The 24,712-nt window shown below is 47.4% G+C and overlaps 1 protein-coding gene across 1 annotated transcript in view; it reads right to left on the minus strand.

The window, feature by feature from the left end:
• Nucleotides 1–7,392: 7,392 nt before the first annotated feature.
• Nucleotides 7,393–24,712, minus strand: part of taf3 (TAF3 RNA polymerase II, TATA box binding protein (TBP)-associated facto) — a 53,572-nt gene continuing 36,252 nt past the window's right edge. Inside the window, exons 3-7 of the mRNA XM_036518302.1 lie at nt 21,852–23,791; nt 15,770–15,852; nt 11,996–12,278; nt 10,453–10,559; nt 7,393–8,227 (exon numbers count right to left, since the gene is read on the minus strand). Coding sequence (XP_036374195.1) covers nt 8,113–8,227; nt 10,453–10,559; nt 11,996–12,278; nt 15,770–15,852; nt 21,852–23,791 — 2,528 coding nt within the window. The 3' untranslated portion in view covers nt 7,393–8,112. The remainder of the gene's footprint in view (nt 8,228–10,452; nt 10,560–11,995; nt 12,279–15,769; nt 15,853–21,851; nt 23,792–24,712) is intronic.

Raw genomic sequence — 24,712 nt, forward strand, 5'->3', positions numbered from 1 at the left:
GGTACCTATAGCAGTAAATATATGCTGCGTTTAAGAATACAATTTTGCAATGGAGAAAAAAGAGAAAGATTTCCGAGTTGGCTTTTGATTGACACACTGTCCCCAGGATCATGTTTTAATCCCTGCTTCTCTCTAGCCTTTTCATAACTCATTTCTCTCCGCGAGATGGGGACTCAGATGGTTGCCACGGAGACGGCGATAGCGCTAAGCCATTTCCATGTCTGTGAGGAGGCCGTTATTCCGCGTGCGTAGCCCATTTGCAACAGAGGTCGTCACAAAGTCATCCACAACACAGCGCACATTTATGATGACACTTTTTTTCATTCCCTTTCTTTTCAGAAACTAGTGCACGCGCGAACAACATCAGCATCCGATGACGTCCCTGAGAAGGAAGATGAACTGCCCTTTCTCATCAAAGCATCCACTGTGCTCGCGGCTGGCCTCGTGTAGGTGCCTTTATGCTCTTCCGTCCCTATGGTAAAATAAATAGGAAGAGACACCTTCGCTTTGGATCAAAATACTGCAGACAGACTGCACAAGGCCATATCTCTGCTCTATACATTTTAAGTCGCAAATCTATTTTCTACAATTGCATTAAAACAGTAGGCTTGCCTGATTCCTGGATTGCCGTGAAATAAAATATGGTGCAATTGCGTAAATGCAGAGTGGCCAGGCACTACGGTGTCCAAACGCTGGCCAAACGCGGTTTCTCCAGAACGTGTTTACCTGTGGTGTAGCGTTGCAGCCGCTAATTAACTTTATTTATTAATTTACTTACTTAATCAGGAGAAATCCCAGGAGACCTCGCTAAGCCCCAATAACGTCCCGGGAGGGGAGCGCGACAGTTCAGCTTTCTCCCTCTGCTCTTTTGCACGAGGCTTATCACGTCGCCTTGAGTATGATTTACCTTTGGTCGCTCCTTTTAATAAAGTAGCGTCCTGGGTGAATGTGAATGTGAAGCCACCAGTGGAAACGTGCATCACAAAGAACCGCACGGTACATAAGCTCTCCCCACATGTGGAAATTGCCGGTCGTTATATGCTCTTTCTGCTTGGGAGTAGAGCATCTCAGACGCGAGAGAGGACCATTCTGATTTACCTATCTGAAACAAGTCCACTGTTAAATATCGGGGAACAAAAACGACGAAGTTCGTCAAAGTCGATGTTTCAGCGACAGTCAGTTGACAGTAGAAAGACGGCAATTAGTCTGATTACATGAAACACACTTGTGTTCTTAATATTCTGTGATTATGCAATTATGTCATGAATATAAGATATTGGTTACACAGGTATAAATCTGCTTATACGTAGACCTACTATAAATTGGTAGGTCTGCATTTGCTCATTGCATTTCAAAACACACCGCTTCCAAATAATCAGAAGCGTATATTACGTCCGCTTTCCATGCAAGTGACAAAAAAGTAGCCTACCAGCTAAGGTGAACTTTAAATACATACATAAAAAACGAAAATCTTCTGACAGCACTTAGGGAGTATCTTGCAAAAAGATATTTATAGAAATCTCTGTGTTATATAATATGTTATATGCAGTATATGTAAGATATATTAATTGAAGGTAAGGGATGTGTCTTTATGAATACACTTATTGTAATTCCAAATAAATACCTACATCGAATGCTACACCAGCGAAGCTTTAGGCCTACTTATTTTGGGCTGAGTGGCGTTTAGTACAAATGACAGCAGAAGGTTATTTAAAAAAACTAAACAAATAACCTTAAAGCAGGAGAAAATGTTTAAAAAAAACTAGGCCGCGTGCCTGCATGTCTTAACTATACGGCTCACCCCAAGGTAAACAATTCGTCGGTTGCTCGGAATATTGAATTTCCGACCGTGGTTTACTCTGAAAAAAATTACAAATTGTTTACCCTTCAGATTATATAATTATTTGTTTTTAGAAATACCCCCCCCCCCCCCCCCCCCCCATCTCAAGTGAGGCGCATCCAAATTATCGCCTAAGGACGAATCAGCAGTTACGTTTTCCAGACAGGCCTTTCGGTTTATATCATCTTGTAACAGTGAATCACTTTGCTTGAATTACTATATTCTGCATACCTTTGTGTTAACGTATAAACTGCCTCTTGACGGTGGGCAGAGATATCAGGTATGGCATTGATTGACTGAAATGTTAATTACCTTACTCTAGGATATTGACTGAATTTCAAAATAACTGTTAAAGAAATATGGGAAGAAATCTTTGAAAGTCTGTTGACAGTACGTTACAGATTATTTTAAATCGCTTCTGGTTTCAGACGGTTTCAACGTAATTATCGCTTACTTTGCAAGGAGGAGGCAAATTATTCTAAATTTATGAAAGAGCCCATATTTACACATCTTCACACTTCTGCAGTTCTAACTGCAAATGTATTTCAACTTATATTTGAATATAGTACAGAATTGGCAAGATTATACTTATATATAAGTAACTAACTAACGTAGATTATTAGTTATACAATAGTTTGTTATCATTAAAACGAGCGAACAATATTTTTATGCATCGACTTCGTTGACTACTATGCATTTTTATTCTACGCGTTTTAGATGTAGGGGAATATTTTGGAATGTTTAATCAGTGATAATTTTTGTTCGTCTTCAAATATTAATTGAATGTTTTCATTCAAACACAACATTCCTCGTTTCATCTCCCAAGCGAAATCCTTCCCAGAGAATGCTGAGTGACAGGACCTTCTGACTGTGTGTCCTTTCATGTTCAAGCCGCCGGACTTTCCCTTTTCTTATTTGTGTTTCAGAATGGGTCGGTGTCCGGCAGGGGGCGCTTCGTTTTCCAAATTACAACTACTGTATGGCTATGAAAACTGAAGTACCGCCAGTGGTCTTCACCTGCAGAGTTCGGCCAACCAATTTATTTTACACACCGACACCTTTAATCTGTGATTTAATATTGATTTTGAGTTACCTGCCTACGCTTATTAACAGAATACAATATTAAAACATATATTATTTGAGATTACTTGCCAGATTATTATCTCAGGTAATTTGATTAATTACGCCTTGTTATTCCTATTGGCGTTAACATAATAGACTGTATCTAAAACAAAGTCCCGGTCCTTTCAAAGAATTAACGCGTTCTTTTGAAAAACTAAGGGTAAAAAAGCTGAGACAAAAATACATTAACGTTACACTTTGAATGGTTAAAACTGAACTGGCAAATAATTACGAAGGTATCAATTCAAACGCCGTACAAGAGCGCTTGATTCAACAAGGACATGCCTTTGAAACAATTAAACAAACCAAAAAATGAAAAAAGACATTGCTTCGGATTGCTGCAAAAATTCAAGAAGGTTTCATGAGCCTTGTGTATAAGAATCACCCGCTGGCTAATGGCTTCTTTGCACTGATATACGATATATTCCACGTGTATACGACCTTAAAGTTGCGACTAATAACAAAGGAGAAGTTTTAATTCCAAGGTTTTTGCGTGTTTGATACCGACTTTCATTTCAAATCGTCTCATACCCGCAGATTTGTTCTTGCCTAAGCACCTGTAACTGGCTGCGTATCTTTGCAGGTTCTTTGGAAAAACCTGGCAAAATGTTCGCGCGTGGCCCTTGGCAGCTTCTTTCGGAAAAGTAGCTGGACTGTCACAGATACTCGATCGCCGATGGACAGGTCGCAGACGCTTGAAATGTTTTAAGAGATACCCGGCAAATGTGTAGTCAATCTATCAAGAGCGTATACCTCATCAAGAAAAAGGGAGGAAAAAAAAAAACGAAGCAGTGGCAAGACCTTTAAGACAATGGATCAAACGCAGGTGTAAACCCACCTAGCTGCGTTTTTAACTTTGAATAGCGTTTTATTACAAGTTACAATTCGGCATAATATTTTTTAATTTCAGAGTCCACTGAAGATAGACAGCGATATCAATAACAAAGCACCTCCTGCCCAATTTCGTTGTTGTTAAGCACAGTGCCTGACTGGACCGGCGAGCAATTAAAGCACCGCTTCAATCAAAGGTAGAGCATTTGACTAAACCCACCAAAAACAGTTCAACTGCCTTGAAAGAATGATGAATTTTTCCCCAGGCATCGTTGTATCAAACTTTCTGTTTTTCTACGCGTCTGCGCATTCTGTAGACAAAAAATAATAATAACTGAGTGCCGCAGCGCGAGCTATATCTTTTACCTGAGAAGCACAGGGTGCACGTGGCCACCTTCCCTCCACTATCTGTTAATTTTGTGAATCACGCCGAAATATTTCTTTTCATCTTTTAAATACGTTACGCCAAGATGTACATCTGTGAAACAGTTCCGAGATGACTAGACGTTTATAAATGTATCACAAGAAGCCCGTGAGCGTCGTGAATCCATCTATGGAACACCTAATGTATTGTCAAGCGACCATAATTTCTCTAATTATAAATCATAAAATATGTTTTAAAACGACATAGGTATATATAACAGTAATTACACATTTAAACATACAATTACTGCGGTCATTTGTCCACATCTAGTTTTAATAAGCACATTGTGTAGTATCTATATCTCACCCCAGTTTAACCGTTGTTGAAATTAAAATGTGAATTAACATTGGTTTCACATTGCAAGAAAAGGTCTTGCCTTTGTCAAAAGGGCCTTAACAAATGCGTACCTTTCCAGTATTAACTCAGGACAAACACTAATCCGTAGACACCACCGGTACAAGATACAAAGACTCCCACAGTCCCATCGAGATGAGATAATTCAGCATCATAGCTAACAAAACAAAAAAAAAAACCCTTTGTTCTTGTCTCTGACTCTCACCTGTACCTGACTGTGCCAGGGGTCACCTAAGAAATGTCCGAGCAAGCTTCCACATTCCCATGCCCACACAAACCCCCGCTGGTCCGCCATTGAGGCCAAAGCATGCTCCTTCCCCACTCCCCCCCAAGTTCCATCGCCTCAGTGTGAAAGGTGACCGACATCTTGTCCTAATGACAGTAGCAGCATTATTGCAAGGGGACATTACTTCCGCATACCAAGTGAGGGAAAAGTCAGTTTCATTTTTGACATGCCAAGCTTGCCCCCTGTATTCTTTTACTGTATGCGTCAATGGGGAAAAAGGAGTTACATCCTTTTAGTCAAGAGTGAAGCAGCTTAATCCAGAAGTACTCCCCTGGGATATGACACCAGACCATCACAGGTTCACAACCCTCCATATACCACCATAGTAGCAAGTGGCAAAGGGACTATCGTTCTGGTGCAATTTGGCAAGGGATGGAATCTGCCGCTCTCTGGCAATGAGAGGGGAACTGGATTCCTTGAGCAGAACCGGGATATGCCTCGAACCCGCCCGTCCCGACACGGGTCACCCTAACAATGCACACCTGTATCCCACCAGACCCCTTGGAGCAAGCGGGCCTGTAAAGGCAAAACCTCCTGCCACTCCTTTCGGAGAGATTAGGCATCGCCACGGCCACCATGCCTTTACCGGGCCGAACCGGTGCCTTCACAAAAAAACGCGATTAAGCGCTGATGAAGTTGAAGGGGTCAAAGGCAGCCAAGTTTATCTAACAGCTACACAGATCTCCTTGTGTCCGTAATAATAGAGTATTGTAATCTCATGGCTTATGTGCTTCGGTTCATGTGGAAAAGATTACTTATCAGTTTTCATATGATGGCAAAGTGCAACCTTCTGTTCGCATTGGAGACCTTCCTTTGAAATGCACTAAAAAAAGAAAACACTTTCCCCTCATTTATTTTTATCTTTTTTTGAGGAATCTACATTACCCTCTGCCCCGGCATCACGCCTGGTTTTTGCAGGATCTTTGATGATTGGAGCAAATTACAAAGGCAACAGAACATTCAAACCAAATGTTTAAGGAGCAAAGAGGAGGATGGCTAACGTCACACGAGAGGCGGTTACCATGGGGACTCATCAAATTTCTCCGTCAGCATGCGTATATATGTATGTGTTCGCACACAGGTATATCAACAAACAAACACACACACACACACACACACACGGAGTACTGGATTAGGTATGGAACACACTCCTACACACACAAACACATTACACAGACCTTCACAGCTTACTGGGATGACAGTGAGTGCATTTCTTAAATTCACAAAAAAATTTTCATAATTTTTCAACACTTACGCTATATATTGTGTTTGAAGTTATACCAGTACAAACAAAAAAAAAACTTTTAGTCAATCCCTACAGTAAATCTAACCAAAGGCCAAGATCTGCCAGAAAGCAAACATTGTTCCAGTAAATTCAGCATCTTTTGGTATGTGGGGACATTACAAAGACAGCAGTTGAAACGGATACTCACTGCCAGTTTGTTTCTGTAATAGACATACCAAGTACAAAGCTCGCATTTAGTAGAATAAACTAACTGTATCTACAATCAGCAAAAATGTGGCATCATATGGTTACCAGTTACAGTATTTTATTTTAATGTAGTAAAAAAGACATATGGCTAATTTATTCTGTCTATCCAAGTAATACTGTATCATTTGTGAAATTATAAAGTGTGAGAAGGTTCCTTTGTAGGTCATAGCAACAACTAACACTGGAATAATTTTTGTATCCTAATGTAGTTGTTCCAGTTGACTCTTGTATATGTGGTGTAGTTAGAATCTAAAGTGAAAACCAACCATCAAACCATATTTATCTGTCTACTTCCATTGGCTAAGAATGCCCTGGGTGTGTCGACCATTACCCAATTAGGGAAATGTTCCTACAAGTAACCCTGTCTAAATAACTTCAAGTGGGAACAAGGAAAGCAACTGAAAGCAACACAATTAAAAGAGAAAGCAAATTTGAGGTGGTACTAGTATTGCTCATCACTGTTACACCTTCATTTCCTGTGTTAGGAGTACAAAGAAAAAAACTAAAAAAATACCTCCTTAAACTTGTCTAAAACAATTAGAAATACAAAGTTGGCTTTAAAAACGCTGCTGTGAAAGCCATTACGTTTGAAATATGAATGCTATGGTTTAAATGAATTTAATATGCTAAAGTCAAGAAAGATAATGTTTTTACAAGTTAACCAGGTCCTAAAATGGAAGAACTCCACACATGGTATCCCCAACGTCGAAAAAACCAGAGCAATTTAATTGCATCCACTGAAAATGAAAATTCACTTACAATCATAATTAACTTGTACAGGAAAATTAAAATGGCATATTTTGGAACAGAATACTTTTTTTGTTTTCCTACAGTGAGATTTACAAGCAGTCTGAAAGCATACTTGAAGAAGCAGTGAATCTTTAATAGGGCAAATATCAAGCAAATAAAATATATTACAACAAGCACAACTACAGTAAGATTGGTGCAATCGATATAAAGAAAAAACGAAATACAAACTGTCGGTTTTAAAAAATATACAATAATTACAGAAAATTGTTCAAGTTAAAAATTAATATCGGGGGGAGAGAAAAAAAAAACAACTCAGGCTCATAACAGAAAACACTTGGTTTGTGGGTTTATATATACATTTATATACACAAACATAGTCATTTGTATATACATTTTGTCATGACGTGCTTCAGAAAAAAGCCTGGAGATTACCAGAAGGCATTTGAAATCAGTCTGATTATTTGTGTCATTCTGTATGAAGATAAATCTTTTGTGGGTTACCATGTCTCATCAATAGAAAAAAAAATAGTAATAGTACAAACAAAAACAATAGGAAAATGACAGAGGGGGGTCAAACAGAACTAGCTGTCCAGTCTTTTGAGGGGTTTCTATGGACGCGTCTGGCTTCGGGGTGAGAGGATTCCGACGTCGGACCGAGACCGTTTCGGTGTTGCCCGTTTTTGTCTGCTGCTGACGTCCGAGGGGCGCGCGATTCCTGTTCCCAAAACCAAAAAGCCTGTGGAGGGTCACGGTCAGACGTGGTGTTGCGCAGATTGCGGTGGTGTGACGGTCAACGTGATGGTCACATGAAACCACACCGTGAACGGCGCGAGGATGCCGACTGCTGAGGCGCCCATTGTGTCAGTCTGAAAGGACGCGGCGTGGCGCCGGCCTCGGTAACACAGGAGCACGCTTCGGGGTGTGGTCTTTTGGGGGCGGGGCGGGGCGTTTCGGTGCGGGCGGAATCTGGGCTTGTCCTCGGCGTCCTCTCTCTGGGCTCTGCGCACCGCGGATCAGTGCACTTTGTGTTTCCGCTTCTTGTGTTTTTTGTCCTTTTTCTTGCTGGCGCACTTAATGCAGAACCACTGCACATCCTCCGGAGGGGCGGCAAGGAGACCCACACAGGGCCTGCGGGGAGGGAGAAGGAGGAGCGAGGGAGGGGGAGAGGAGGGAGAGAGAGAGGGAGGGACGGGGAGGAGGGCAGAGAGAGAACGGGAGGGAGAGGAGGAAAGAGAAAGGGAGGGAACGACAGGAGGGAAGAGAGATATATAGGGAGAAGGAGAGAGGGAGGGAGAGGAGGGAATAAAGAGATAGGGAGACAGAGGGATAGTGGGAGAATGAGAGAGAAGAGGGAGAGAGGAAAGGAGGAAAGAGATAGGGAAAATGAGAAAGGGGGAGGGAAAGGAGGAAGGAAGAGAGATTAGGAGAATGAGAGAGAGGGAGGGAAGGAGTGGGAAGGAAATAGAAGGAGGGAAAAAGAAAGAGGCAGGGAGAGAAACAGAGAGAAGAGAGATGGAGCAAGGGAAGGGGGAGGGGGAGAGAGTGGTTAATGTGCTTTGCTGCTAAGGGTGACAAGCCCAAAGCTGCGGACACTTGAGTCTACCGCTCCGGCCACACCTTGCAATCTAGGGTTGGGCTCTTTCATCTTTTGGCGTGACCTTGACTCAGTGCTGCTGCTGCTGTGTCACCTCCTCAGTTCTGCCCCAACAAGGTGAACGGAGCCTCACAATGTGCTGATCTACTCAACAACACTAACAACTTCAGCTCAGCGCCCCGGGTTGGGCTGGAGACATAGCACATGACAGGCTGGGGTGAACAGCTCGGCTCCTGCTGATATACTGACACTTGAAACAGCTCTAGGCCTTTAGCTCTATGTGAGTCGGAGGAGGCTGCAATACCCCTTATTGGTAGGAGGGACCGCCCACTTAAGGAAAAATGAACCGAGGTACTCGACGTGACATGCAGATGGCCAATGTCCAAGGATGACAACTGGGGGGGGGGGGGGCGCTCAGCTAAGCTCTTTCCCAGAGCTTTTATCATAGAGATCAGCCATACAGCTACCTTGAAAACTCAGCAATGGGGGGAAACTAGCAATGAGTTCATCTCCACTAAGCATATGCTCATGGAGCATTCAAAGCCACGGCAGCCTAATTTAGTCTCATTTCACTGTTCAAGCTTCACTGGAAAAAAATACGAACTGTGGTGCTTTATTGAGGGAGTTTTAAAAAAAAAAGAGAGAGAGAGAGAGAGAGAGAGAAAAAGAAAGAAAAAGATTTTGTTTCTGCCTCCAGCTCGGAAGCGCTGTTCGACATCACCGCGGACACGCTAGACGTCTCTCTCAGCGTCTCTCTCTGCCAGACTGCAGAGATACAGCGCAGATTATCTTTTATTAGCTGTTCATGGATGTTTAATTTGGAGATCAAAGTTAACAATGTGGCGCGCTCCCGAGACCGGGCGGGCACGAGGAGCGGCGGCACGGCATTGTGCCGTTTCTGCCATGTGAAGACGGGAGGCTGGGGGGGGGGGTGACCCAGGATATCAAAGAGCCCTTTTCAAGGGATCGGAGTGGACAGGGTCCAATGAGCGGCCGACGGCCCTCTCCGGATCGTCGGAGAGGCGAGTTGTGAATATGACCTTGAAAGCACTTGGAACGCGTGCAGGGGTCTGGTCAGCTCGGGGGGGAGGGGGGCTGTATTACAGTCATCTGAGGAAAATTTGATCACTCAGACACTGTTCGTCTTACTCCTTTGTATACTAAGCTGTTACACAATGAATTTGCAGGATCTTCGCTACTCATAACATCTTATTATTAGTGACAAGAAGCATCTTCCTAAGAGATGCCGATTCATTTCACTATGAGCGACTGTTCAAGTACAAAGACATGGATGAAACAAGCTAAAATCTTGAGTAAGCCGCAGGCTTGTTTTAATACTACTAACAAAAAAAACCACTCACACAATGCAATTAAACTTTGAATCTAGTGCCCTGTGTTTGGCTGCAAAACTGGGCAGATTTAGGATTGACATTTCCCTGAAATTACATCAGATGAAACGAGACGACAGCTTTTCAAAACTGACCCACAGTTTGATGTACATGATATATTCCTTCCTATTCTGCTCCCTATAAAAACAAAACTAGTTTACCTAACAAAACTATTTTAGTCAAGTGTTGGACCATTCCAAACAGATTACTGACCTAGGCTCACCCTGAAACAGAACCCTGGATTTAATCTTTTAACCAGACTTTTACACTGGTGGAGCCATTGGAGCAGCTGGATCTGGGAATCAACACCAACTGGAACTGCTGAACCTATCAGGTGCTGCTGGCGCAGGCGAACTGGGCGGGGCTCTTACCAGTGGTACCAGTCATCACAGTCGTCGCATCCAATCATCGGACTGCCGTCGTCCGGTTTGTTGCACCCGGGACAGATCCAGATCTGGTTACCCCACTCGTCTCGGATCTTCGGGAAGGAATCACACAGACGGAGTGCTCCGTTAGGTCAGAAACACTTGCACACAGGTACGTGCATATATGCATGCACACACGCATGCACTAAAAGATGACGATTAGACTGAGAACTCTTGCACACATCCTGGCATACCGACACACTGTGCTGGTCCTTTGAAATTCATTCTGGGGCTGTGTATAAGAGGTAACGAAACTGGGTTTGCAGGTTTAAATCTGTAAGCAAGACAGTTGTACAAAAAATCCGTCTCTTTTCAATGCCTATTTGCTGGCGTTAGGATGCACTGGATAAGAGTGGTTACCTAATTAAATAAGTAAGTAAACAAAACAAAACAAAAAAAAGTATATGTGTGTGTATATAGCTAATATGACAGATAGTAGGGTTGGGAACCGAAACTCGGTTCCAAAATTAGAACCGAATCCAAGTACCAGGTACCCGTAAAAAAATTGAATTTCAGTTTCTAAATGTCCATTTGTCCATTTGTTTAGCCCTTTTGCGCGTACAGTCACACCAGTGTGATTAGCCGTTTAGCGCGTACGCTAAAACTGGTACGATTAGAACCCTAGATTGGAAAAATTCTAGCTAATTTTAGCTGTGAGGAAACAGCGATTTAACGTTAAAAATGTAGCAAATGCTAGCTGAAAACTATGAGAAGCTTAATAACACTGATGAAAACATGAATCACGCAACGTAATGCGTGCCACATAGCATAAAAATAAGTCACGTGAGAAAGGGTTAAATACGAGCTAGCATGCATGGCTAACGTCACAACAGTGTGAAAGATGGACCGCAGTAAACGGTCAAAAGTGTGGCTTCACTTTATAAAACAAAATGACAACAAGGCAAAGTGCAATGCATGTGGGAAACTAATTAGCTGCAAGTCAGGTTGCACATCAAATCTGACCAAACATTTAAGGCAGCACGGCGTCGATCTGAAACTGTGTTTGATGTGTTGCGATAAGCAAGAATAAGCAGAATCGGAACCGATAAAATTCAAACGATACCCAACCCTAACAGGTAGAATAAAAAGGGACCGGGTGTGCATACAGCCTTGTGTTGGGTGCAGTTATAAACGTGTGCTGTGCTATTGGCCAGCGCTCACAGCTGTGACCGATGGAGAGCACGCAGATAAGATCTGGGCACGTTACTGTGTAACTTTCTCCATTGTGCACATGGGCATGGGAACGTGCTGCCAGCGTCGTTCCCGGCCTCTCTGAGCGGCCTTCCAATCACACATGAATCACCTGCGAAGTGAGTGGTGAGTTTTCTAAAGGTTACATGGGAGATCACCATGCTGTGAGTCTGACCGGTGCGCTGAGTTTAAATTAAGGTGTGTGTAAACAGGGCCGGGGAGGGGTTGGGGGGGCAGGTGTGTGGAGCAGGTGTGCCAGCAGGGGATGCGGGACAGGTGCGCGGGGGTGGCCACTCACCACGTAGGTGCTGACGGTCTCGGTCACCACGCTGCGCACGGGCGTCTTGGAGGAGCCGCCAGCGGGCGGGGTGGGGAGCGGGTGGGGCGCCGGGGCGGGGGAGGCCGCGGGGGGCGCGGCAGGAGGGGGGTGCAGGGGCGTGGCCGCCACCGGGGGCGCCACGGGGGCGAGGATCGGGGTGGGGGGAGGCGTGCGGGCTCGGCTGGCGGGTCCCGACTTGGCGGCCGGCGTCTTGGGGGCCGGGGTTTTCACCTCGGCAGTGGGCACCACCTTGCTGATGACTCTGGAGAGGGAAAGAGAGGGGGGGTTAGTCCTGTGGCGCACTCCAGCAGTGGAGAGAGTCAGTGATGTTACACACAGACACTCAGTCAGTCCTGTAACATTCTCAGAGTCAGTCCTGTTACACAGTCAGAGACTGAGGAGAGTCAGTCCTGTTACATATTCAGATACCAAGCTAGTACCATAAGACACTGCAACACTGACAGTCAGTGCAGTGACAGCCCTGACAGACACAGAGACTTGTTCCACTACACTCAACTGAATAATAAACAGACCCTGCGACTTTTAAAGATTTGAGTACAACCATTTTATCTTAAACTTATCATCTTTAGCATAGTGACTTGGGATCCCTCAGGATCATATAATGGCTTGTTCAAAAGCTTCCTATAGTTTAAACTTACTCCATCCGGCCCAAAACATACAGAAGACAAGGGCTGCCAGATCTAACAAGCGAAACACACTGTACTTCTTCACCACACACTGTAATTAGCACACACTGTAATGTCAGCAGCACAGCATTCATACTGGAGACTGAAATCTACTTATTAATTAAGAATTTCATAAGATACTGTGTGGGAAAATGAATGACACGGGAGCATTATGAGTGGCAGGCATGAGTCCAGCCCTGTCTCAGTGATGGGCCTGCTTGACTGCCGTCTCCGTGGCATTGACCTGGGTGACATCTGAGCAGCTCGGCCGATGGACGCTCATTTTTAACATCTTATCTGGGCGACGTCTCCCTGACAGGGGCGCCCACACCCCCACCTGACAGTGTTCTGACAAGCCGGAGATAAGCACCCAACCTGTGTGTGTGTGTGTGTGTGTGTGTGTGTGTGTCGAGGATGCTCCTGTTTGGGGATGACGCCGAGACCCACACGGGTCAAAGGTCAAGCGAAGCCATCAAGCACAGTCGGCCTGCCGCGACGGGGGCCGTCACAGCATCACTTCACTGTCTAACGCACTGGGCACTGACACACATCCCTCTGCCAATGTCTGTGTACAGAACAGCATGTCTGTCTCTGCAGGCAACGTTTACGCCATCCCGATTCAAATGTACAATATGGACCGTCACTGTACTATCATACTACCGCAACAGGTTATGCAATTTTTATCACATCCAAGCGAGATCAATAGTCAGATAAATTGCACAGTCATAACAGTACAAGACCAAAGCTTTTTTCCAAAGGTGTGTAACAGGAAAAAAAGAACATTAACACGCACGCTCTCTCTCTCCGATAATAAAAGAATAGATCAAAGTGGTGCTGAAAGAGGAGTGCTATTTCTTTTGTCCGGCTGGGAGTGGATGTGTAAAAGCTTCCTGACAGACACTACAGGCCGAGAGGAACACTTCCTTCCCGAAATGCTGGTGGAAATGGAGGCATCAGGGAGGAACAAAAGGCAGGTTTATAAACACTGAGATCAGGACCCCAAGCTGACTTCCCCTGCCTGGCTGCAGTGCACCAGGACTGAGAGCAGGGCCTCAAATGGTAAAACACTGCACACACACACATACTCACACAGACACAATTACAGTACACACACACACACACTCTCTGTCACACACACAATTACGTTACACAGACTTACACACGTGCACAGACCCACGCCATGTTTCTGTTGCTCTGTCACTCACACACCACTCATACCGCACACACAAACTTTCTTTTTCGCAAACACACCCACACACCCTTTCTCTTGCTGTCATTCACACAGCACATCCCACACACACTCACTCTGTTTGTCTCACACACACACCTCCTTTTCTCTCCCCCTCTCTCTCTCTCTCTCTCTCTCCCCCTCTCCCCCTCTCACACACACTCACAGGGCTGTGTGTCTCTATTGTGGCTGGTATCATTAACAGACAGGCTGCGTCAGGCAGGCAGAGCTGGGAGGGTTGAGTGGCTCTCTTTGCCGGGGCTGATGACTCAGCTCTGAGGGAAGGTGACTGGGGCCAGACACACACTCACTGCTCCGCGGGTGGTCTTCAGTCACATAGTCAGCGAGCAAAAGTACACTAACTCATAGTGCGAAACTAACACCTCACACTAATCCTCTATTAGATCTTGAGTCACATACCCAATGAGACACTGCATTAACACTAGACTCACACTGAGGTAAACTATGCTTACTTACATTATTCCAGCCACACACTATAAGACACCCATACAACAGGACCCCTCATTTACCCTACACAAAGTTATACATTATACTATAACTTCATACTAAAACCTTTAAATTCTGTGGTACCACCATAATCCAACTGCTAAACCACACACATATATTTATGCATAGCTTTTGGAGTCCCTTTAAATTCTGTCGTTTTAAAATCATGTGACAGCTAAAACACACATACACACACACACAGGTATATATTTGTGAATATGTAGTCTTCAGTCCTTCCCTGATGCTGCTTGCTTTTGAGAAGGATGTGAACAGGAGCACAGAGTGGAGAGTGCAGAGAGAGAAAGAAAAAGAAAGAGTGGCGTCCTGTCCTCCGCACTGTGGGAGTGCTGGTCCTAACCCCCCCCACCCGGCTCCGCTCAGCCCGCCGAGTCCCATGCGGATAATGGCCGCCTCCGCGCTCAGGTTGCACCGCTGGCTGCTTCAGGTCACGGGGAGTTAAGTGTCCTGAACAGTGGGGCCCATTGATGGGAACGTGCGAGGGGAGGGGCACGCCGAGGGGGGGGGGGGGGGGTTCCCTGCACCTGACTCCACCCCCCACCCCCCACCCCCCTCCCTCTCCTCCACCCGGCCATCCAGGGACAGGGTCATGTGACCTGAAATGGACACCTGCTGGCTGCCCCGCTGGTCCTGACTCTATGGGCAGGCTTGGTATCGGGGTGGAGGGGGGGCCTAGAGAGGTGCAGTGAGACCTGAGTGTGCAGTCGGGGTGGGAGGGGGGGGGCTGAGGGACGGGTCGGTCCCGCCCGCACACAGAGACAGGCAGAGGGGGAGCCCCGGTGGGGAGTTCTCTGACCCCATTATACAGCCATTGTGTGCAAACATTACACCACCGTCGGAGATCCGACCGGCTTAACTCCTGTCTGAGTCACTTTATCACTGAGCTCTCCCTGCAGATACAAGCACTGGCACACACACACACACACACACACACACACACACACACACACACACACACACACACACACACACACACACACACACAAACAGGCACACAGAAATAAGGAGGGACTGAGTGTCTAAGTGAGTGTGTGTTCAGGTGAATTTGTGTTTTGTTCAGGCAAGTTAATTTTTTTCAGGTGAGTATGTTTTGTTCAGGAGATCATGTTTTTTCCAGGTGAATTTGTGTGTTGTCCAGGTGAGTATGTGTTGTTCAGGTGACTATTTTGTATACAGCTGAGTACGTTCTGTCCAGGTGAGAATTTTGTTCAGGTAGATTTTGGCCAGGAGAGCATATTTTGTCCAGCAGAGAAGATTTTGTACTAGGGAGTATGTTTTGTTCAGGCAAGTGTGAGTCAGGAAGGGGGTACTTACATCTTGTCCTGACCAGCGCCCACTCTTAGGGTCAGTCTGGGGATGACCGGAGATGGGATGGCCGCAGGGGGCTCCACCTTCACCTGGAAATACACAGGAGATGCCATTACAGATCGATTACAACAAGATGCCATCACGTGCTGAAAAACTTCTAACACTCTCATAAGTCACCTTTTAACGCAATTACTAACCGACCACACCGTTACACCGATCACGAAATGGCACCACAATAGACTCATCACATCTCAACACTGTTAAAAATCACAACCAATTGATGTTAATTGCAGGTACAAAGTGATGAAAAGTCAGTTACGGTTTCAGTTTTCAGTTAACAGATACCCATACTAACATAAGTGCATCTGCTCATTTCATTCACTCCGGGTTGGGGCATCTTCTGTGCTAATTTTTCACTTTCATGCACCGATACAGATTATCAAAAAAGCTCTGTATTTACCCTGAAAGGCGAATGTTAGCCAGCAGACCTGCATCAAGGCATTTAACTTACAAATTCAGTTAAGTTTTGTAGGTTGGTCAAATTGACGTTGCTAAGAGCATGTGTGTTGTTGAACTACCAGAGATGTTTGCATGATTGCGGGACCTTTGTCGCTCATTTCATGCTTCCTGTTAAAACGGCAACTCGGCTCTTGGGCTTGTAATGTTAGTTTGATTCCAGTGCAACAACAAGCTGGAGGAAGGTAAGAGGCTGCCAGCATCGTGACCTTGCCCTGTGTGCAGAGGGTCCACTGGTGACAGACAGACAGAGACAGGTCCACATGTAGGGTGGGAATGCAAGGGCCTCATTCAGATGTTACTACTGTACAGACAGGCAGGCAGAGAGATGTTACCACAGCACAGACAGACAGGCAGAGAGATGTTACCGCAGCACAGACAGACAGGCAGAGAGATGCTACTGCAGCACAGACAGGCAGGCAGAGAGATGTTACTGCAGCACAGACAGACAGGCAGACAGGCAGGCAGAGAGATGTTACTGCAGCACAGACAGACAGGAAGAGAGATGTTACCGCAGCACAGACAGGAAGAGAGATGTTACCACAGCACAGACAGACAGGCAGAGAGATGCCACTGCAGCACAGACAGAGAGATGCTACTGCAGCACAGACAGACAGGCAGAGAGATGCTACTGCAGCACAGACAGGCAGGCAGAGAGATGTTACCACAGCACAGACAGACAGGCAGAGAGATGTTACCGCAGCACAGACAGACAGGCAGAGAGATGCTACTGCAGCACAGACAGGCAGGCAGAGAGATGTTACTGCAGCACAGACAGGCAGGCAGAGAGATGTTACTGCAGCACAGACAGGCAGGCAGAGAGATGTTACTGCAGCACAGACAGACAGGAAGAGAGATGTTACCGCAGCACAGACAGGAAGAGAGATGTTACCACAGCACAGACAGACAGGCAGAGAGATGCCACTGCAGCACAGACAGAGAGATGCTACTGCAGCACAGACAGACAGGCAGAGAGATGCTACTGCAGCACAGACAGGCAGGCAGAGAGATGTTACCGCAGCACAGACAGGCAGGCAGAGAGATGTTACTGCAGCACAGACAGACAGGCAGAGAGATGCTACTGCAGCACAGACAGGCAGGCAGAGAGATGCTACTGCAGCACAGACAGGAAGGCAGAGAGATGCTACTGCAGCACAGACAGACAGGCAGAGAGATGCTACTGCAGCACAGACAGACAGAGAGATGTTACCGCAGCACAGACAGGCAGGCAGAGAGATGTTAGCACAGCACAGACAGGCAGGCAGAGAGATGCTACTGCAGCACAGACAGACAGAGAGATGTTACTGCAGTACAGACAGGCAGGCAGAGAGATGTTACTGCAGCACAGACAGGCAGGCAGAGAGATTTTACCGCAGCACAGACAGGCAGAGAGATGTTACCGCAGCACAGACAGGCAGGCAGAGAGATGTTAGCACAGCACAGACAGGCAGGCAGAGAGATGCTACTGCAGCACAGACAGACAGAGAGATGCTACTGCAGCACAGACAGACAGGCAGAGAGATGCTACTGCAGCACAGACAGGCAGGCAGAGAGATTTTACCGCAGCACAGACAGGCAGAGAGATGTTACCGCAGCACAGACAGGCAGGCAGAGAGATGTTAGCACAGCACAGACAGGCAGGCAGAGAGATGCTACTGCAGCACAGACAGACAGAGAGATGTTACTGCAGTACAGACAGGCAGGCAGAGAGATGTTACTGCAGCACAGACAGGCAGGCAGAGAGAGGCAGGGCTGTGCTTCAGTGTGGGGCTTTTCTGCAGCTTAGCGGCAGTGATGCCGTTGTTTTTTGTGTCGCGGGCGAACCCCTGCCGCTGCCAGGCCTTTGTTACTGTAGGATCCGGGATAATGCTCCAGCACTAATTGTTTAACACAGAATCACGTTTGTTTCTCCCCCTTTAATGTTTCCGTTTCCATTGTCGTCGGTGCATTTATTACAAAACCTTTGTGGATTTATACCCCCCGCCCCCCTCCAAAATGAAAATGTGTACATCAGCAGAAAAAAAAGAGTCTGGCGAGTTGCATCGTTTTCGAAAAATAAAACGTGTAAAATAACTGTGTTCGCCAACACATTACCATATGTGCACAGTAAGCAGGAGTCACAAGATGGAAATGGAGACAAAACGCCCCCCCCCCCCCCGCCCCCTCCTAATTAGCACAGCACCCCCCAGTGGAGGCTGCTCCCATGGCAAGGCAGGCTTTCCTTCATCCCCCACAATTCCAACACTTAAGGAACAGGTTCACTAATTTCCCATGTATAGACTGCAGGTCTCCGCGCTCGAAATGGGAGGTGAAGAAGGGTGGGGAAGAGGGTCTGACTTTCGCAGAGAGTAACCGGATATGACCGGTCTTGACCAGAATGCTCCTGTACTGCTGTGCTCTCAAGTTTAACGGTAGAAAATCGAAGAGAAGTGGAGAACTGCAGTTGGGATGAAGAAGATGGGGGAAGAGAGCAGTTCTTGATTCCCTGGTCGCCGTGCACCGAGAGTTGAAAGGCCTCCCCGCCCCTGACGACGGAAACATCGCCCCTGTACCTGCGCGATAAGGCCTCGATCGCGGGGGGGGCGGCTCAGGGTCACGGCAACGGCACGGACGGATGCTGCTATCTCCTTATGCTAATTATCTATTAAATGGCTCGGAAGGACCGGGCAGCTGCCGTTATCCTAAATTCCTGCCCCCCACTTAACCTGCGCTGTATCTCGATGTACCCCGCTCAGTCAAAGGGGACTCCTTAAAAGAAACACACCGAGGGGGGCTCCGCGGGCTACTTAACAGCAAAATTGATTAATTATGTTAATAACCGACACGCTATACTGTCGTAGATTTGGCCTTCTAGCCTTTGGAAATCGTTACGAGAAAAAAGGGCCGAATGTGATATGGTGAAAAAGGGCCTTTCTTGTAAGACACCGTTTCCTGTTCTTTTCATGTAGACAAAAGGAATGTCATAATAATGCCTCACACCAGAGATGGGACACTTTGTCATGATTTGGCTCTGTCGTTTCCCTCAGGACCTGTGAGTGTCTCAGAAGATGGCAGCGAAGGCTGTGAGATTTAAAAAACCTGAGAAACATCACATGATGTTCATCCGCTTGAACTTATGAGTGTTAAGCTAAGGTGTTTCTATGACAACAGCCCATACTCATGCCTAAACAAATACTATTAAACGTACATGTAACTTGCACCTGATTTTAATGTGAGTTCTACTGGGGAAAAAATATCCGATTGAATAAAATAAAAAGGGGGGGGGGGGGGGGGTTGGTCACACCCAGTATCTACCAGGTGTCTGACCCATTACTGTAGATTGAGGAAGTCACTAACTCCTGCACTACAGTTTAAATGAGAGAGGCCAGAGCCAAAGTCTGGGCCCCAATGGTGTCTCTGATAGGGTGCAGTACTTGCATAGACTTGCATAGCATTATTTATATCTGGTGCAAGTGACTAGTGAAAAAAACACATTCATTTTATGCAGTAAAACAATGTACTGATTCAGCAAGCATGTAAGAACTGAATAAGCACCACGTTGGAATTCAAAATCAGGCAGGATGACTGCAGTAGGTTAGGAATTATTCTTGTTCATCTTTCTCAAACGACAAATCGCCAGGGCTGCACTGTTAGCACAGAGCATCATGCAGTTTAACTTACGTAAGAAAAGTCTGTCATTGCCAAAGTTAGGAGAGTGAGAAGTCGGCTCGTTATCATTTGCATTAAACACAATGGGCTCCCTATGTAGCTTATTCACCCTCTGTAGTGCTGCTCTTACCATAAGCGCTTACATGCCGAGTGCTGTGATTTTCTCTGGGTAAGAGGGTCCACTGAACGAGTACATCTCAATGTGAACGTAACATGAAGTGTATAACAAGTGCAACTATGTTGACGGTGCTGCAGTGGCACTGCAATCTTCGTCTTGGGCGGAAAATAAGCGCGAGTGATACTTAACAGCCTGTATTTGTCCCATGTTGTTTTAACAGCAGCAAATGATGTTATCGGACGACCGGGTTGTGTAATGTATGCGGTTTTCACTTGTGCCACTTGCGCTGTTTGATGAACACGGAACCAATGTTTGTTTCGCTAATTGCTCGCACCGGCTGCAAATAAAGTCTACGCAAGCGCTACCGTGTGCCCTGCCAAAGTACCCTGCTATTCAGAAACATCAGTCTTCTCTATTAAAAACAGTAAACCTGAGCACAAGGGAGTGCTTTTCCTAAGAGCAGTTAAAAACGAACGCCTTTCGTTAAAAAAGGGGGGGGGGGATTAGATTTGATTAAAGCATGAATTAGTGGTGGGAGAGGGTGCTTTTTAGCTAAACGCTCGCCACGCACGCCGCCGCGGCTCCTGCCACTACCGGTAGTGCAGCTCGGAGTGTGGTCTGGTCGTGGGGGGGGGGGGATGGTGTTTAGATCCCGGAGCTTACTGAACCCGCAAGACAGGGGGGTGAAAGACAGAGATAGTAGATTCCATTGTAGCCTGACGGGAAACACATTGTCGGTGGATTTGTCCAGTTTTATGTAAAAGCAATACTCTTTTCACCTGAACTAATACAAGCGGTGGCATAAGCCCCTTACTGCAACGTGCTGCATTTTTCTGTTAATCTCTCAGGATTTAGCTCCTTGCCCGCATACCTCAGGGCACTCGCTGATAAAGCCTTAACTCTCCAGTTCTCTCCCTCTCTCTTTCTCTCTCCCCCTCTCTCTCTCCCCCTCTCTCGTTCTCTCCCTCTCTCGTTTCCTCTCTCTCTCTCTTTTTTTTTTCCAGGACACCGGCGAAGCAGCCTAGCAAAAAATTAAAGTGATCAAGAGATTTACGATGAAGAAGAAGGAGAGGAAGAAGAAGGAGAAGAAAATGATTTTCAGAATCCCATCTCGTAGGAGCAGGGGGGAGTGGGGGGGCTGGGGGAGTGGGGGGGGATGAGTGAAAGAGGGATTTCTCGACTTACCTATGTAAATCGATTCCAAATGATCTTATGTACTGTACATACATTACAGACGCATTTTGTTGTCAGACAGAGCGAGAGAGATTGGACGGCTGGCGAGATAACGAGGAGCGCCTCGCTCTGAATAAACACGGGCGCGCGGCGGGGAGATAGACGCTGGATCTGCTGCGAGGCAGAGTAAACACGGGGACCCAAGACACGGGTGGGGGGGAATTGCCCCCGCGGCATTATGCCGTGTTTGATTTGCGTGCGCCCCGGCTGATAGCTCGCGCTCTCTCGAGCGTCGGACAAAGACGGGAGGGCGGGCGGGTCCCGGGGACGGACGCGGCCCTTTAAAAAAACGCCACCTGACATCGCTTGTGCGTGTTGGTGTGAACCCCAAATGCCGACTGCAGAGCTTTCTATCGACAGCCTTGGAACTGAGAGCAAAGCTGCATTCTGTTGTGAACATGTGATGTGGATAATTTAATCACAAAATATTTTATCACAAAAGTGATCTTTGAGTGTGTTGTAAAGAACGCTGACAAATGATGTGAACGTTTGTGATGTTTTAGTAGCTGGAAGCGCTTTAAGCAGTGTTTCCCTGTCAGGGTTTTGTGAGAACCCCTCACGGCAGAAACGCACCTTCTCAAGCTTATGCTTCTCCTTCTCCTTCTCCTTCTCTTTCTCCTTCTCTCGCTTCTCCTTCTCCTTCTTCTTCTCCTCCTTCTCCCGCTCCTTCTCCTTGGCCTTCTCCTTCTCCCGCTCTTTCTCCTTGTCCTTCTCCTTGTCCTTCTTCTTCTTCTTCTCCTTCTTGTCTTTCTTCTTGTCCTTCTCCTTGGCCTTGTCCTTGTCCTTGTCCTGGAAGAGCTTGTCGGGGAGGATGGGCGGCAGGGGGGGCAGCATGGAAGGGATGCGGAGGCAGGCCGCGGGGCTGAACAGCGGCAACGGCGCCTCCTTCAGGCCGAGCGAGAGCGGGGCCGCCGAAATCTTCTGCCTGTCCTCTTTGCCTTTGTCCTTGCTTTTGTCCCTCTTGTCTTTATCCTTCTTGCTCTTCTCTTTATCTTTCTTCTTGTCCTTGTGCTTTTCCCTGTCCTTCCTGGAGCCGCCGCTGTCGCGGGACTTCACCTTAGGCACCGACGGCTCGTCGGCGTCCCGCGGCTTGAAGAGCTCCCGCTGCTCGTCCTCCTTGGCAGAGAAGTCCTTCCAGGGGACCTTGGGCTCCTTGATGAAGTCGCGCTCCTTGTCCCGGCTCTTGTCGCGGTTCTTGTCCTTGCTCTTGCCCTTCTCCCTCTCCTTCTCCTTCTGCTTCTCCCTCTCCCGCTTCTTCATCTTCGTCTTCAGCTCCTTCTTCAGCTTCTTCTTGACGTCGGCCGACGCCGCCAGCTTGTTCTTCTCCTCATACACCTTGAGGAGGGGCTCGGGGGTGGGGGGCGAGGCGGACGGGGACGACAGGTAGGTGGCACCGGGGGGCGTCCCCCCTGGCGCCCCCTGGTTGACCTTGCGGATGACCTCGTTGATGGAGTCGTCCATGGTCCAGGAGTTGCTGGCGCCCAGCGCGGCAGCGGGGTTGGGCACGAGCGGCGTGGAGGTGTCCTTGCCAAAGCTGTTGACGCTGAGCATCAGCTTGGGCGTGGCGGGCTCCGAGATGGTGAGCCGCCGCGGGCTGGAGAAGACGTCGCTCTCGGACTCAGAGCCCGAGGAGAAGGCAAACGGGTCGGGCTCCCTCTCGGCACAGGCCCGGGCGATCACCGCGTCAATGGAGTCGTCGATGGTGTTGTCGAGCGGGTCCAGCTTGCACAGGTGCTCCTCGGCCGCCAGCTGCTGCTGGTGCTGCTGATGCTGCAGCTGCTGCTGCTTCTTGGACTCGGCCGCCATCGCCTGGCCCTGCCTCGAGTGGATGTTCTCCTTCCCCATCTTTTCGCTCAACGCGCTCAGGGATGCCTTCGGGGGGATGTCCATCTTCCCCGGCAGGTGGGGCACCTTGGCGGGGCCCACCTTTGGGCTCTTGGGGCTTTTGGGGCTCCTCGTCCGGCCCGGCGACTTCTTCCTCTCCTTCTGCACGGCCTTGGGCGACCGGATGGGGCTTCCCGCCACGGCGCCTGCGTTCGCCCTCTTGGGCGACTTTGTCCTCGGCCTGCCTGGCGAGGTGATCTTGGGCTTCCGGCTCGGGGCGGCGAGGGGCTTGGAGTCGGGCGCCCGGGGCACGGCCGGGGGAGTGGATCTAGCGGAGGGGGCATGGCCCGGCGGCTCAGGGGACAGGGTGAGGGAGCCAGAGCTGTCGTGGGAGTGAAGGGAGGACAGCATTGGGGGCGGGGCACGCTGCGGGTTGAGGGAGCTCAGGGGCTCCCGAGGCTCCACCCCCCAGTCTGGGCTGTCCGCCGACTTGTACCCGGGTAGGCGGGGCCTCTTCGCCACAGGCATCATGTCCATGGAGTCGGGGCTGTCTAGGTGCCTCTTGCTCAGGTAGTTCTCGTCGTTGACAGCCTCGTCGTCCTCCATCTCCTCCTCTTCCTCATCCAGGGGCACCTGCATGGCCTCGGCTGACGTTCCCATGTCGGGCAGGACTGGCTCCTCCTCTTCCTCTGTACGGAAACAGAGAGAGAGATGCAATTAAAAGTGTGCACTGCAAACTTCTAACACACATTCAGAGAGAATGCGTAAGACTGTTCATCAGTCAACCCACAATGCACCTCTCTGGCACTGTCACCACTGACAGTAACACAAAGCTCACATCATTCAGTAAGAGGGACGGCAGGTGTGGTGAAATTAGGAGAGAGTAAAAATCATTTCTCCGACGATTTAAAAAGATTTCAAGGATCTCCGTGTCCCAAAAAAATCTTCTCAAAGCTCCTTTTTCACCCATTTCAAAATTTCTTTTTATCACATGACCTGAATTCCATGTACAGAAGGAAAAAGCTAATTCTGAAAATAGAATCGGAAATGTAGCAAAGAAGCAAAAGTACACTACCTTTCCGACAAGTCTTTCCCGAACAATCTTTTTAAATCCTCAAATAGCAGTGACAGATTTATCATACGGTAGACTGCACACAGCAGAACGATAATTTATGTTCCATCTGTTGAAATGTTCACAGCATCTATACACTGGAAATAACTGAGACGCGCCCTGGAAAAACTTGATAACCTACTTTATTGTTTTTTTTTTTGACATCACACAATCACGATCATCAATTTTTAATTCCACTACTGACCTTCAGAAGAGCCATGTGCCCTTTTCTTCACAGAACTCAACTTGCGCTGCAAAACAAAACCTTCATTTTCCAAATTCAGCCTGGATGTGTTTTATCAAGTTCTTCCAGGACACTCACCTACTCATATTTCTGCTCATCACGTAAACGCACACAACACTTATCAGCTGTTACGAAGCGGGTCAGAGTTTTTAGGTTTGGTAACGCGGGTGCCGCAATACAGTTGATATGATGTTCCCCATAAAAATGCTAATTCTGCTAATAATACCGTATCAGGACGCTTATTTCAATATAGCC

This window comes from Megalops cyprinoides, chromosome 23 (genome assembly GCF_013368585.1).
Source record: "Megalops cyprinoides isolate fMegCyp1 chromosome 23, fMegCyp1.pri, whole genome shotgun sequence".
Lineage (NCBI taxonomy): Eukaryota > Metazoa > Chordata > Actinopteri > Elopiformes > Megalopidae > Megalops > Megalops cyprinoides.